The sequence below is a fragment of the Globicephala melas genome, chromosome 15 (genome assembly GCF_963455315.2).
Source record: "Globicephala melas chromosome 15, mGloMel1.2, whole genome shotgun sequence".
NCBI classification, from domain to species: Eukaryota; Metazoa; Chordata; class Mammalia; order Artiodactyla; family Delphinidae; genus Globicephala; species Globicephala melas.
In genome coordinates this window covers 86,106,340-86,120,817 of record NC_083328.1, presented here as the reverse complement: position 1 = coordinate 86,120,817, position 14,478 = coordinate 86,106,340, and the positions used below count along the sequence as shown (strand labels likewise).

Genomic DNA, 14,478 nt, shown 5'->3' with positions numbered 1-14,478 from the left:
CAATAAAAGAAAAAAATAAATAAGACTTTAGCAAAATTTAAAACTTCCATGCGTTAAAGGACACTATTCATAGCATCTCTTTAGAGAGTGAAAAGACAACCCACAGAATGGGAGAAAATATTTGCAAATCATATATCTGATACGGGTCTGGTATCCAAAATATATGAAGGACTCATACAGCTCAACAACAAACAGACACACAACCCAATTAAGAAATGGGCAGAGGATTTAAGTAGACATCTCCCCAAAGAAGGTACACAGATGGCTAACAAGAACATTAAAAGATGTTCAGGGGCTTCCCTGGTGGCGCAGTGGTTGAGAGTCTGCCTGCTGATGCAGGGGATGCGGGTTCGTGCCCCGGTCCGGGAAGATCCCACATACCGCGGAGCGGCTGGGCCCGTGAGCCATGGCCGCTGAGCCTGCGCGTCCGGAGCCTGTGCTCCGCGAGGGGAGAGGCCACAACAGTGAGAGGCCCGCGTACCGCAAAAAAAAAAAAAAAAAAAAAAAAAGATGTTCAACATCATTCTTCATGAACGAAATGCAAATCAAAAGTGCTTCACATCCACCAGGAGGGCTAAAATTAAAAGAAAAAGTGTCGATGAGCATGTGGTGAAATCAGAATCCTCGTACATTGCTGGGGGGATGTGAAATGGTGCAGCCACTGTAGGAAAGTTTGGTGGTTCCTCAAAAAGTTAAACATATCACATGACCCGGGAATCCCACTCCTAGCTATACACCCAACAGAGCTGAAAACAGATGTTCGGCCAAAAAGCTTCACACAGGTGTTCGTAGCAGCACTATTCACAGGAGCTGAAAGGTGGGGACAGCTCAGACGTCCCTCGGTGGGTGAAAGGTACACAGATGTGGTCCATCCGTACGCCCGAATGTTGTTCAGCCTTAGAAAGAACGAGGCTCGGATGCAGGCTCCGGCAGGGATGGGCCTCGAGAACGTGCTAAAGGAAGGAGGCCAGACACAGGAGGCCACGCGCTACCATTCCATCGCTACCACCCACAGGGACCGATGCAGACTGGGGGGGGGCAGGCTGGGGGCAGGAGGGGGCGGGGAGGGAAGGAAGGTGACCACGATGCCGGGTGACGGCTTCCAAGCGTCAGGTAGGGCAGATGGGAGGAAAGAACCGAAGCTCCCTGCAGCCTCGCCGGGTGCTTGACCTGTGCCCCGCACCCCGCCGCGTCTCCATTCTGCAGAGGCTACTGAGGCCTGAAGGGGTGGGAGCAGCACGGGGCCTCAGTCCAGAGCCCCGTGCACGGGGATGCGCAGGGGCGAGGCCCTGGGAGAGGCCGGTGGGACCCCTTAGTGCCCAGCTGACGTCCTGTCCTCCCCGCAGTCTGCCTGGAGGTTCTACGCCACCAACCTGTCACGCACGGACCTGCACTCCACGTGGCAGTACTATGAGCGCACGGTGACCGTCCCCATGTACAGGTACCTCCCCTACCTCCCCAGCACTGCCTGTGTGCAGCCCCCTTTGTTCTTAAACCCCATTTTTCGGTTGTTGTTCATCATTTTGGTTATTTTTTGTTTCTTTTTCTTTTGTTTCTTTTACTTTTCAAAAAGGAATCGTGTGTGATTATTTGATTAATTTTGTTCTGTTTTCTAGTTTGCGGCTTTTATTTTTCACCTTCATTCCGCCCCCTGCTTAGTGTCCTTGCTGTCAGGTGCATAGTGTGTAAACCTTGTGACGACAGCCCCCCAGAGCTTGCGGAGGTAAATGCTAGCTGGTTCCGGGGACCGCAGCCCCTCCAGGGGGCCCCGTGTTTAGAAACAAAAGGATAACCTTGACCCTCTGACCCCCAGTGAGGGCAAGAGTCTCTGCTCAAGTAAGGAGAGCACCCCAGACCCCACAGCGAGGTCCCCACAGGGCAGAGCACAGACACCCCCAGGCGCCCTGAGGGGGAGATGAGGGGGCCGGGGAGGCCTCCCTGGGGGCCTGCGTGGTCAGCAGGCGGCTTTCCAGGCACGGCTTGTGCCCCCCGGGGTTTGTCTGCGCCAGGCTGCGGCTTAGAACAAGGTCTGAGGTGAGAAGGGCGAGGGCTGGCCAGCGTCCATGCAGGTCAGGTGCCCCCGGGCTGGGCGCTGCCCTGCCAGCCCGCCCTCCCACCTCAGGGCTGACGCTGAGCCCTGGGGCCTCTCAGCCCTGGGGCCTCTCTTACCTGCCCCTGGGGGTGTCCACCCACGGAGCCCTCCCCCGGGGCAGGGTCCTCCTGCGGGTCCCTACCTGCCACCCGCCTCTCTCGGGATCTGCCCGCTCCCTCCTCCAGCACCGTCCTACGGGCACTTTCGGGGACCCTCAGCTTCGGGGTGGTGGGGGCCTGGCGCCACCCGCTTCCCGGAACCGCTGCAGGCACTGTGCTCTCAGCCCTCCGGCCGAGGCAGGACTGACCCTCGTGCTAATTTTCTTTGTTCTGTTGTTTCCCCCACTTTCCTGGACTATTTTTTTTTCATTTTCTTTTTCTTATCCCGTTCTTTTAAAATCTTTCATTCCTTTCCCTTTGTGTGTGTGTGAAAACACTTGAAAAAGCTCGCAAACTCAAACCTACGGGGCCTCCAGGTAGGACTGCATGGGCGGAAAGCGTGTGGTGTGGTTCTGTTCTGTTGGGGACTGTTCCGGGGCCCCCCCGAGCCCACCCTGCCCAGCCTGTGGCCCCGCCTGGAGCCACATGTGCCCTCCTCGCTCCCCGGTTCCCTCTCCCGACCGCCCCTCCCCACCAGCTGCTTTCTCGTGCTGGTCTGTCTGTCCAGGTGTCCTCCGTTCCTTGTCTGCTTCCTGCCTTGTCTCAGTGGCTGGGGTCCCGCCCCACGGGCCCCACTTACTCCCAGTGCAGAGGTGGTGGAGATGGGGCATCAGCCATCCCAGCTCGGGGGCACCCCGGCCAGCGGCCCCCGGTCCTGGAAGGCAGCTCTGGGCTTGGGGTCTCCCTCTCTGCATCCGCTCCCCGCCCCGAGAGGGAGACGTGAGGCCCTGGGCGGAGGGGGCCTGCGGTCCATCCGTGTGGCCCCACTGACCGTGTCTGCCCCGCACGGCTGTCTTCCTGCTGCACTTTCAGTCTGGGGCCCCGTGCCCAGACGGGGGCGCTGCACTGCTCCACAAGGGCCCCTGTGCCTGGGGCCAGGCCCCTTTGTAGGCCCTGTGCTTCCCCTCGGAGTGGTGGTACCGTGCTGCGCCTCCCGTGGCGCCCTGCGTGGGAACCGTGTTAGGAAGGTAACCCCTCCGCTCCCAGGAGAGAAGAGGGTGCCGTGCTGGGCAGTGTAGGGCCAGGCTCCGGGGGCGGGAGGGTCCTGACCCCTCGGCATCTCCGCCCCAGCAGTGCCTGCCTTTCACCATTGGCCACGGGCCCCACGGGCTTCGCTCAGCAGAGGGTGGTGGTGGGAGCAGCATATCCTCCCCCGTCTGCTGGCCCTGGACCCCTGGGGCTCCAGGCTGCCGGGCAGTTGGGGGGACCCTGCTTCAGAGCCCGACAGGCTCCTCCCAGACCCGGTGGCCCCCTCGGTCCATCTTCTCCAGAAGCCCCCCATCCCCTGACGTCTGTGGAAGCACCCCATCCCCACCCCGGGCCTGGGGGCTGGCCTTGTCCTCCGGAGGTGTCTGACCCCAGACTAGCCGCTGCTCGCTCCTGGGGACGCCCCCCAATGTGTCCCCCACTCCCATCGCCCACTGCACCCTCGTCCTCCACGACTGGGGCTGTGTGTGGCCCTCACGTGTGTGGTGCCTGCGCGTCTCTGTCCGCGGCCCTGCCCGTCCGTGTTTTGTCCCCTGCCTCTGTGTGTCCAAGGCATGACGTCCAACTGTGTGCCCCTACCCTGGACCTGCGTGTGTGGCGGCCGAGTGGGGCCAGCTGCCCGGGGTCTCTGTTCCAGGCCCCGTGGTGGGTGGCCAAGGGGGTGGGGAGAGCAGCTCTGTCCCGGTGTCCAGTCCTAGGGCTCTGCTGCGCCCACGGTGTGAGCCGACCTGACCGCGCAGGCCTCCTGCTAGGTCTGGACCTATGAGGACAGGAGAGACCTGGAGGGGGAGTGGGGAGGGGAGAGAGAGGGCTAGTGTTCCCAGGTTCCAGGCCTGGCCGGGCTTGGGCGGCAGAGGGAACAGAGGGGCAGGGCCGCCCCTGCTGGCCCTGGAGATGGCAGTGACTGGGGCGAGCCCGGCGGAGGGGGCACTCGGATGGGCGCTAGGGGGCGTGGCTGGGTAGAGGAGGGGTTGGGAGGGACCAAAGCAAAGCCAGACTGGCAGGTGGGCGGGGGCGGGTCAGGGCCAAGGGTGCAGGGGGGGTCACAGATCCTCCTGTTTCGGAGACAGCGGGCAGTGTGAGCAGGGGAAGGACAAGGACACATCACACGAGGAGGCTGGGCATCCAGGGAGGCCCAGGGAGAGGAGGACACCAGGGACGTGGGAGGGGACAGGAGGGAGTGAGGGCTGGAGCCAGGGCTGTGTGTGTGGCGGGAGGTGGTGCTGTGCACCGGGTGAGGGTGCCCAGGACGGCTTGGACACAGGTGCACAGGAGGGACAGGGGTCCCCAGGCTCAAGAAGGCCGGAGGCTCAGGATTGGGTTTGGGGGTTGGTGGGGAGGTGTCACAGAGCAGGTGGGGTGTCACAGAGCAGGTGGGGGTGTCACAGAGCAGGTGGGGTGTCACAGAGCAGGTGGGGGTGTCACAGAGCAGATGGGGTGTCACAGAGCAGGTGGGGTGTCAGAGAGCAGGTGGGGGTGTCACAGACAGTGGGATGTCACAGACAGTGGGGTGTCACAGAGCAGGTGGGGTGTCAGAGAGCAGGTGGGGGTGTCACAGAGCAAATGGGGGTGTCAGAGAGCAGGTGGGGGTGTCACAGAGCAGGTGAGGTGTCACAGAGCAGGTGGGGGTGTCACAGAGCAGGTGGGGTGTCACAGAGCAGATGGGATGTCAGAGAGCAGGTGGGGGTGTCAGAGAGCAGGTGGGGTGTCACAGAGCAGGTGGGGTGTCACAGAGCAGGTGGGGTGTCACAGAACAGGTGGGGGTGTCACAGAGCAGGTGGGGTGTCACAGCACAGGTGGGGGTGTCACAGAGCTGGAGAGGTGTCACCGCAGGTGGGGTGTCACAGAGCAGGTGGGGTGTCACAGAGCTGGTGGGGTGTCACAGAGCAGGTGGGGTGTCACAGAGCTGGTGGGGCATCACAGACAGTGGGGTGTCACAGAGTATGTGGGGGTGTCACAGAGCACGTGGGGTGTCACAAACAGTGGGGTGTCACAGAGTATGTGGGGGTGTCACAGAGCAGGAGGGAGTGTCACAGAATAGGTGAGGGTGTCACAGAGCAGGTGGGGTTGTCACAGACAGTGGGATGTCACAGTGGGGTGTCACAGAGCTGGTGGGGGTGTCACAGAGCAGGTGGGATGTCACAGAGCTACTGGGGTGTCACAGAGCAGTGGGGTTGTCACAGACAGTGGGATGTCACAGACAGTGGGGTGTCACAGAGCTGGTGGGGGTGTCACAGAGCAGGTGGGGTTGTCACAGACAGTGGGGTGTCACAGAGCTGGTGGAGGTGTCACAGAGCAGGTGGGGTGTCACAGAGCAAGGTGGGGTGTCACAGAGTAGGTGGGGTGTCACAGACAGTGGGATGTCACAGACAGTGGGGTGTCACAGAGCAGGTGGGGCGTGACAGACAATGGGGTGTCACAGAGTATGTGGGGGTGTCACAGAGCAGGAGGGAGTGTCACAGAGTAGGTGGGGGTGTCACAGAGCAGGTGGGGTGTCACAGAGCTGGTGGGGGTGTCACAGATCATGTGGGGTGTCACAGAGCAGGTGGGGTGTCACAGAGCAGGTGGGGTGTCACAGAGCTGGTGGGGGTGTCACAGAGCAGGTGGGGTGTCACAGAGCAAGGTGGGGTGTCACAGAGTAGGTGGGGTGTCACAGACAGTGGGATGTCACAGCGTAGGTGGGGGTGTCACAGAGCAGGTGGTGTGTCAGAGACAGTGGGATGTCAAAGTGTAAGTGGGGTGTCACACAGCAGGTGGGGTGTCACAGACAGTGGCATGTCACAGAGTAGGTGGGGGTGTCAGAGAGCAGGCGGAGTTGTCACAGCAGGTGGGGCTGGGTCAGGAAGCAGAGACCAGGGCCTGGAAACACGCAGCGTCACTGATGGCGTGGAAGCTGTGTGAGAGCCTAAGGTGGCCAGGATCCACTGGAGGAGTTGGGAGTGGGGTGGGGTTGGGGTCAGAAGTGTCCCCAGACATTGTGGGGACTCGAGTCTCGGGTGAGTCTCCTGCAGCTGGAGGTGGGAGAGCTGGCCTTCCCCAGGAATGTCCCAGGGGTACAAAACCCTCCCTGGCATCCCAGAGGGACTGTTCACCCCTCGGCTTCCTGGCCGGTGGTCGCAGCACTGAATGCTGGGCCGGCAGGCGGGCCAGGCGTGCGGCTGTCCTGGTAGGTGTGACTGCCTCTGGGAAGAGGGGCTCGGAGCGGGGCCAGGCCAGCCGTCCAGGAGGCCCGCTTGCAGCCCTGTGGGCTCTGCCCAGCACAGTCATTTCCTGTGACCTCGGCCCCACTCAGCCTTGGTAGAGCGAGTGGCTCTGTAGAGAGGGGTCTGGGAGCGCCACTATGTTGGGGGCTGGGTTTGCAACTGTGCTTCCCCTGAGGGTGTTCAGGGATTGGGAAGGGGGAGGGCGGGAGCCCCTGTCCTCCCTGCAGGACCAGCCCCACACAGGCATCCCCTCTAGGGATGGCCCGGGCCCCGCGCACTCCCAGGGCTGAGGCCCCCGGGAGGATGAAGACAGTGCCCCAGCCCCAGAGGTGGGGGCCCGGGCTCCCTGGGGTCTGCCGCCGCCGTGCACTCCTCCCCTTTTTCTGCCTGTGACGGGCACAGCCCGTGTCCCCGCGTGAGACACGGATGCTCGTGAGAGCTGGGCTGAGGGCCCCTGGGGCTCTGGCGGGCGGGGGCCCACTCACCTGTCCTCCTGCCGCAGACTGATCCCGCCGCTGAACCAGTTAGAGCTGCTTCGGAACCTCAAGAGCAAATCTGGACTCACCTTCAGGTGAGTGGGGGCGCCTGGGCTGGCACTCGGGGCACGGCGTCTCGGGGCCTGGCAAGGGGCTGGCAGCAGCAGGATGCTGGTGGTCGGGCTGCCGTGGGACCCGGTGACGCCGGTGGCTTTCCGCTTTTGCTGACCCCGGTCTCGGCTCCCATCCTGAGGGCGGCCGGGTGCGGGGTGGGCACAGAGAGGGGAGCTCCACGTGGGGCCAGGAGGCTGGTGCTCTGGCCTGAGGCGGGAAGAAGAGTCCAGCCGTGCACGTCCCTGGAGCGTCGGGTGGACACACGCGGCGGCACCTGCTGGCTCTCCCAGTCACAAACCCCGCGACTCCTCGAGCGCTTGATGCGCGAGGGGGGTGCGGAGGAGATGGGCTGGGCTGCAGGAGAGGGGAGGGGAGGGTGCCGTGACCAGGCCTGTTTGCCGACAAGGAAGGGCTCTCGGTGGGCGGAGCGGCCGAGTGGGTTGAATGGTGCCCCCTCACCTGCCCCGCAAAGACACATCCATGCCCTGGAACTGTGAACGTGACCTTATCTGGAAAAAGCCTTCGTGGGGGTGATTGAGTGAAGGACCTCAGCCGTCCTGAGCGTCCATTGTGGAGGAGCTTCCTCCACACTTCCTCTCTGAAAGTTTGTTAATGTCGGTGATTCTGATGAAAGCGCGTGTCCATAAACACGGGGCGGTAGCGACCGCAGCCTCAGAACTTCTCGTGACCCCTTCCGGATTCCCTGTCCCCTGGGACCCGCCTCCTCCGGCCCCTCACACGCAGCCCCCGGCCTGTGGGAGCTTGGGGGGTCCTCTGGGCTGTGCACGGGGTCGGCCCGGAGGGCTGCCCGCGAGCAGGCTTGTGCTTCTGTTTGCAGGAAGGAGCCCCAGCCGGAACCATCCCCAAGGTCAGTGCCACCTGCTCCCGCTGCCTCGGCGCCTGCCCTGTGTCCTCGGGGGGCGCGGGCTGCCTCCGGGCTGTGCATGCGCCTGCGTGCTGCTGAGGGTGGCGCCCTGCCTGCTGGTGATGTGGGCCCTTAAATCACGCTTCCCGTGGCCACGCCCCTCCCCAGGCCCCGGGCCTGCTCAGCAGCTGAGGGGCAGCTCCTGCCCTCCTGTGACTGTAGCACCGCGGACTGGACGCGGGGGGCTTCCGGGGGAGCAGTCCTACCAGCTCCAGCACAGGGCCTGGGCTGTTCTGAGCCGAGGGCGACCCAGGTGGCCACTCCCACGGGGTGTCCCCCCGACACTGCAGGTCAGGGTCAGACGGCGGGAGGAGGGGCAGCTCTGAGGAGGGGTCTTCGCATCACCCCGGTCAGGTCTCGGTTTGTGGAAGGTTCTCGAGGAGTGGGAGAGGGTCCCCTTCGGGGCAGGGTCTCCTGCCCTGCTTCGCAAGCCCTCGGTGGGGACCGGTCTCCCCCTCCCTGGGTCTGTCCAGGCCCCTGCGGTTCTGTTTGCTTTAGGCGAGCTCGAGGCTGGGACCCCAGATGGGGACTCGCAGGGATCATTTCTGCTGGAGGCAGAGGAGGGATGGCAGCACCCTGCTGTTTTCCTAGTGTTGGAAAAAAAAACCCAGACCAGTTCACAACGTTCAAGTTGGTGACCTCCAGCCCGTCCGCGTATCGCTGTGTACCTCTGAGCTCAGGGTCCCCCGGCGCCCCGTCTACACCTGCAGAGGGAGCCCTGTCCCCGAGGCCGTGGGCCAGAGACGCTGCCTGCCCACATTAGTGCCCTCCTGGATCAGAGGCGGCTCAGCTGGCTGCCCAGCTGGGGAGGCGTTGGGCTGAGCCCACCCTCGGCATCCATCGGAAGGGGGCACGTGTCCCCACCCCCACGTCCCCAAAGGGGGCTGTCAGCTGGGGCCTGGGGTCGGAAAGGTCGGCAGCGCTTCTGCCCCGAAGCAGCCCAAAGAGCAGCAGTGGTGAACCCCTCAGACCTGGACCAGAGCGGGTTCAGCCCAGGCAGCGACCTCTGTTTTCCTGGGCAGGCTGGGAGCGAGGGGGCCCGACGCAGGGCTGTGGTCAGGGTGGGCGGGGAGGGGCGTGCAGCAGGGCCTCGCGTGCTTTGTGGGATCCCGTCGGTGCTGCCATCTGCCCCTTCCGTGAGCCCCGGGACCCTGAGGCCGGGGAGGCGGCGCGGCTGCCCGTGGCTCGGCCGGGGTGGGCGCCTCTCTGGCCCTCGGCGCGGCCCGCCCACCCGTCCGGCCCCTCCGGCCTGACGCGGCTTCCTGTGCTCGTCGCCCTGCTTTATCTCCTCTCCCGACAATTTTCGTCTCAGCCTCTCTCTCTCTCTCTCTCCTCTCCTGCCCTCCCTCCCCCAATCTGGAAAATCTTGCCTGCCCCCCAAGTGCCTTTAATCATGTCACTGCCCTTCTCGGGCCCCTTTCACGTCTGCTCTGTCTTTGGGGATGAGGTGCTGACCCTGAAAGCAGGACTCAAGGTGAGGATATGCGGGAGCCCCCCGGCTCTCCGGCACGTTCTGTGGCTCCCCCCGCCCCCCCGCTTCCTGCTCCTCCCTCCCTCCCCTCGTGTCCGTGTGTCCCTGCCTGTGGCCCAGCGGCTTCCCCTGGGGGCCCCGGGCCGAGGCCCTGGGACAGAGGCCCTGCCCCTCCTGGATGCACACCGGCCAGCCACGAAACAGGTGGCATTTCTGTTCCCTGACTGGAGCAGCCGTGAGCCCCTTTGTAGCGCCCAGTGCATAGCAGGTCTGCAGGAAATGAGCCTGCCACAGGACCCACGGCAGGGTGGGCCTGGCCCTGGGCTGCCTGGTGAGGGGACCCTGTCCCGTGAAGCACAGGTGGACGGGGTGGACGCAGGGACCCTCCCTCAGCTGCCGAGAGCCCCGGTCCTGGCTCAGGATGGGGGCGCGCCCCGTGGCTGTGTGGGCGTCAGACCAAGGTGTGGGGCTGGGGGCGGGGCAGGCGGGGGTCTCAGGCTGTGCTGCTCTGGGTGTGGCTCTGACCTGCCCTTTGACCCACCCCATTTCTGACTGCCCCCGCCCCTCCCATGCCTGGGGGAGCCCCTGTGCCCCAGCCGCTTTGCCCCTGTCCTGTGGCTCCCCTCTTCGTCGCGGGGGGCAGTGTGCCGTGTTCGGGTGCGTGTCTGTCCAGTCTGGTCTTGGTGAGTGTCCGTGGGCGCCTCTTCCACCCTCTCGAGCCCGGGCCTCCGGGCTTGCCTGCCGGCAGTTCTGATGGGGTGAAGCTCCACTTGGCTGCTGTGGGCAGGAAACCCCAGCGCCAGCCTGGAACCCAGAGGCAACGGGCTGGAGTTGGGGCTCCTCGCCCCCCCGAAGCAGAGGGGCAGTGCTGGGGGGGGCCAGGCCACCAGCAGCCCACCTCCCCCCGCTCCGTCCCACTCTCAGGCCGCGCTGTCTCATGCCGGAGCCGCTGGCCGCGTGAGGCTGTTTAAGTTTTCGTTACAATTAAAGACAGTCACTGCGGTTAGAGAGCCTCTCCCCGGTCTCGTGCGCTTGGGAGCCAGGCGTGGGCGGTCACCTAGGAAACGGTGGGTTCGGCGGTGCTGGGCTGTGGGCGGGCGAGCGCAGCGAAGCTGGTCAAGGTGGGGGCTTGGAAGACCCCGCCCCGCTTGGTCCTCTTTCCCTGGGGAGGAGCCTCCGGGTGGGGCGGGGCGGGGCGGGCCTGGGGACCCCTGGGGGGAGCTGGCCATGGGGATCCGGTCTTTAGGCTCCTTATCTGTCCTGCAGGCCCTGGTGGGGCTGTGGCTGCCTCGGGGGTGCACTCTGGAAGAGAACGTTTGCCCTACATTTGAGGGGCTCCTGCTGGCGGGGGGTCCAAGTCCTGGGGAGGTCTGCCCCCACGTGGGTGCGCTCGGTGGACAGCTGGACCCCAGCTCCCTCCACCCGGGGCCGACCTCTAGTTAGTTTGGTTCTACAACCCGAAGTGACTGGGGAAGGTCCCACTGGGGAAGCACGCACGCTCGCAGGGGACTGCGTGCAGGGCGAGGCCGGGGCGGCCGAGCGAGGGCTCCTTGAGGAGACTTGACCTTGGCTTGCTGGCGTCAGTGGGGAGATCCTTGTCTGGACGCTGGCAGGTGCCGTCGGTGTTTACGTGAACGTGGGGACACTGAACACGTTTGTGAGTCGAGACCGCTGGCCGCGTCTGGGTTCGTCAGGCACAGAGTTTAAGAACCGCGGTCTCAGAAGCAAAGGTGGGAGCAGAGAGCGAGGCCCCGGGGAAGTGAAGGGTTTCCTGAAGTTCTTGCTGGTTCTTCTCATTTTTGATTACAAGTTTTCAGGTTCTAGTGCAGAGCTGAGTCTTGGGCCTTTGGGGAGGTTCTTGGGCAGGGTGACCAAGGGCAGCGTCTCCTGAAGGGCCGCCCGCAGGTCCGTCTCTGCCCTCAGCACGGGGTGGACTTCACCCAAGGCCCGACCTTGGCGGCCCTTTCAAGTCCAGGAGCCCCAAGCCCCCTTCTCCTTAGCTCCCCTCCAGGGAGGGGCAGCCACTGCCTTCTGGGTAAACCGAGGCCACTTCTGATCGGGCCGCTGGCTGGGCTGGTTTGTGAAGCCGAACTTGCACGTTTTTCCTCTGAAACGTGAGCTTTCTGGAATCCTGTCCCTCTAGAACCAGCACAGCCTCAGCCCATGTATTATTTTTGTTGTTGGCATGAATATAGCAAAAAAAAAAAATAATACATCTTTTGAAAGACGTGGCCCCAAACTGACGCTGGAAGGAAAAGGTATTTTTGGAGGAAAAAACTGGGATTTTTTTTTTTTCTCTCCAAAAATAGGGACTACTTTTTTTCCAGGCCGACGGAGGACTTTATGCGCGGCTCCCTCGTTCTCCTCGCTCAGACGCGAACTCTGTAGCGGGTGCGGCTTGAGCACAGAGCCGCCCCGGGTGGTTGGTGCCTCGTGTCCCTGCGCCTCCTGCCCGCGCGCCCGGCCCAGGCTCCCTCTGGTCGCGTTGGGTCGCCGGCGCCCCCGGGACTAACTGTCCTCTCCTCATTTCCAGTAAAGGCAGACGGTGCACAGAGTCCCTGTGTGGATGCTGCCCAGGACACGCTAGGTACCTCAGACACGTCGCTCGGACGACCATTGCTGCACGGCTCTTGTCCCCCTCCCGCTCCAAGCACTTTGCTTATTAGAGGTTCTAGATGCGCCAGGGAGAGGCTGCCGCCCGCCCGGCCCCCCAGGCCCCGATTCTGATTGGCAGCTCGCCTCCCGGCCCCTTGGTGGAGCCCTAGGCCCCCTCTGGCTCCAGACGACCAACCGCCTGGGTGACGGTGGCCATGGAGCTGTAACCCCTTTCCTTCTCCCCATGCCAAACGATGCCGTGCTCCAAGCAGGAGGGGGGCCGGCCAGGGGCTCTGAAAACCAGAAAGGGCGCCTTCAGGGGCCTGACTGCTCTCCCGCGAGCCTTTTTTCCACGGCTCGTCCATCTAGCACCTCTACTACGCACGGGAGGGCCGCTGCCCTCAACCCGGAGCCCGCCCGCCCGCCCGCCGGGAGGCAGCTCTGTCGTGTGTGTGCCCGCTCCCCGCGGTCCTGGCACACCAGACACATCAGAAAGCCAGAGGTCCATGGCTCCCCCTCCCACGTGCAGGCCTGGTTTAGGGCAGGCTGGAAACGGGTCGGTGAAAGGCCGCCCGATCTCTGCCCCGTGGGCTCCCTGACTGCCGGCACGTTTCCTCTCTCTGTCCCCTCTCTGCTCTCGGGGGTGTGGAAGCGTCTGTCCTCTTGCTTGCTCTGGGGCCCCCTCCTGCCCGCCCCTCCCTGCCCCGTGCGGCCCTGCAGGTGCTGGCAGCTGCACTCACCGGTCATCGTGTGCATGTGGTCCGTGATGGCCCCGGAAGCAGGGGTGCCGAGCGGCAGGCGTGGGGAGGGGCCGGGCAGCAGGGTCGGGGCTCCAGGGCGGCGGCATGCTTGCACATCTGCATCCGTGCATGCTCTGAACCCTTCTCGCCCTCAAGAGGGGCCCGGAGGGTCGCCTGCCCCACCTGCCCGTGCTGCCTGTGTGTTCCCGACGTAAGGCCCCGTGGGGGAGGCTCTTGCGGCCCCGGGAGGGGAGATGTGGGGCCCCGGCAGAAGCCGTCCTGCTTGCCCAGAGCTGGCGTCCAGGGTGCTTCTGGCCACAGGCTGGCCGGTCGGGTCGGGGGCCGTGATCAGGCTGCCCGGGAACCGGAAAGGCCAGAGGTGCCCGTGGCCGGGCCAGGAGCCCAGGCCTCACTTGGCCCTGCCGTGTGCGTCTCACGGACGTCACTTCGTCCCCGCCCCCCCGCCTTCCCTGGGCGTCCGCAGTCCAGCGGTGGGCCAGGCGGCTCTCTCTGGACGCCGGCTCCTTCCCCGCTGAGCTGGGCCCCGGCCGGCCGTGCAGACCAGGGTGCAGCCGCGCTCAGCCGGGGCCCCCGCTCGCCTGTCCCCGTTGATGGCTGGTGTCACTTGTTGGGAATTTGCCCTGGGGAGGGTAGCAGGCAGGGGAGGAGAGGCTGGGCCTCGCTTTCTCCCCAGACCCTCCTGAGCTTGGCCCTGGCCCCGTGTCAATGCCCCTCACTTGGAAGGTGGGCTGGCCCGTGCTCTTTCCTGGGGGCGGGCTGCCGGAGCCCCGTCCCGTGCATGCTTCTGTCCTTGGCTTGTGAGGTGACGGAGGGTCTCTCTCGACACCTGCAGGACCGTCGGCGTTCGGGCACCTGGAGTTGAGGCGGGCCTGGGGTGGCTGGGGGCCGCATGCCTGTGAGCCCTGAGCTGTGATGAGCGTGGAGGTCCAGACAGTCACCCGTGGCCTCCTCCAGCAGGGCACCCCTCCCCGGTCTGAGCAGTCTGAGAGCCAGGGACGGCAGGGCCAGGCCAAGGCCAGGGAAAGCTCCTTCCTGGGGCTCTGTCATCGCGGTCCGCTGCGTGGGCCCAAGTTCTGGGGGCCCCAGCAGTCCTGGCTTGGTGGGGCCCTTGTTTCACGGTCTCCCTGGACCAGCTGGTGGTCTCCTTCGGGAGCAAAGGGAGGAGAGGGTTATCTTCATAGCAGCCTCCACAGCCTGGCTCTGCTGCCTCTCGGTCCCCCCGTCTGGGCCTCGTGCCGGGCACAGCAGTCGCAGGCTGGCGGACCCCTGGCTCCTGTGTTCACGGGGTCTCTGAAGGAGCCACCCCGCTGAGTGGGCTCCACGCCTCGGGCCTGAGAACCAGCACAGATGGTCTTGGCTGCCTGGGGGCTGGTGGGCAGGGGCAGGGGCACCGGCCTGGACCGCAGTGTGCGGGCTGGCCGGACCAGGCCACGGGCTGCTTCTTGTCCACGGTGGGTCATTTCTGCGCCGTCTAACGACATGTCTCTGCTGTGGGTCCCCTTCGGGCCGATGGAAGCAGCTGACCCGGGCCATCTGCGGTGGGGCTGGCGCTGTCTGAGGGATTAGCTGGTGGTGGGAGCTTCCCAGCGACAGCAGAGGCCCTGCCAGACACCCATGCGGGCTGGTCCCAGGCCCCAGGGCGGCGCAGAGGCCCCGCGGGAGGTTCTGAGTGTGGCCCCTGAGTGTGGTGGCGTGA

General features: G+C 64.6%; 1 protein-coding gene across 21 annotated transcripts in view; it reads left to right on the top strand.

Annotated features, from left to right (window-relative positions):
- The window catches only part of KCNQ2 (potassium voltage-gated channel subfamily Q member 2), a 55,815-nt gene that overhangs the window by 26,858 nt on the left and 14,479 nt on the right, over positions 1–14,478 (top strand). For 6 of the 21 annotated variants that reach the window (XR_009559127.1, XM_060285435.1, XM_060285433.1 and 3 more), the window contains exons 8-12: positions 1,347–1,441; positions 2,538–2,567; positions 6,943–7,011; positions 7,869–7,898; positions 11,960–12,013. Coding sequence is in view for 15 of the 21 variants with exons in the window: in XM_060285435.1 (XP_060141418.1) it covers positions 1,347–1,441; positions 2,538–2,567; positions 6,943–7,011; positions 7,869–7,898; positions 11,960–12,013 (278 nt within the window). In the remaining 6 variants the exon portion in view is untranslated. Of the gene's footprint in view, positions 1–1,346; positions 1,442–2,537; positions 2,568–6,942; positions 7,012–7,868; positions 9,430–11,959; positions 12,014–14,478 lie in introns of those variants that run through there. The other 15 variants (XM_060285438.1, XM_060285436.1, XM_030841510.2 and 12 more) reach the window with 8 other exon arrangements.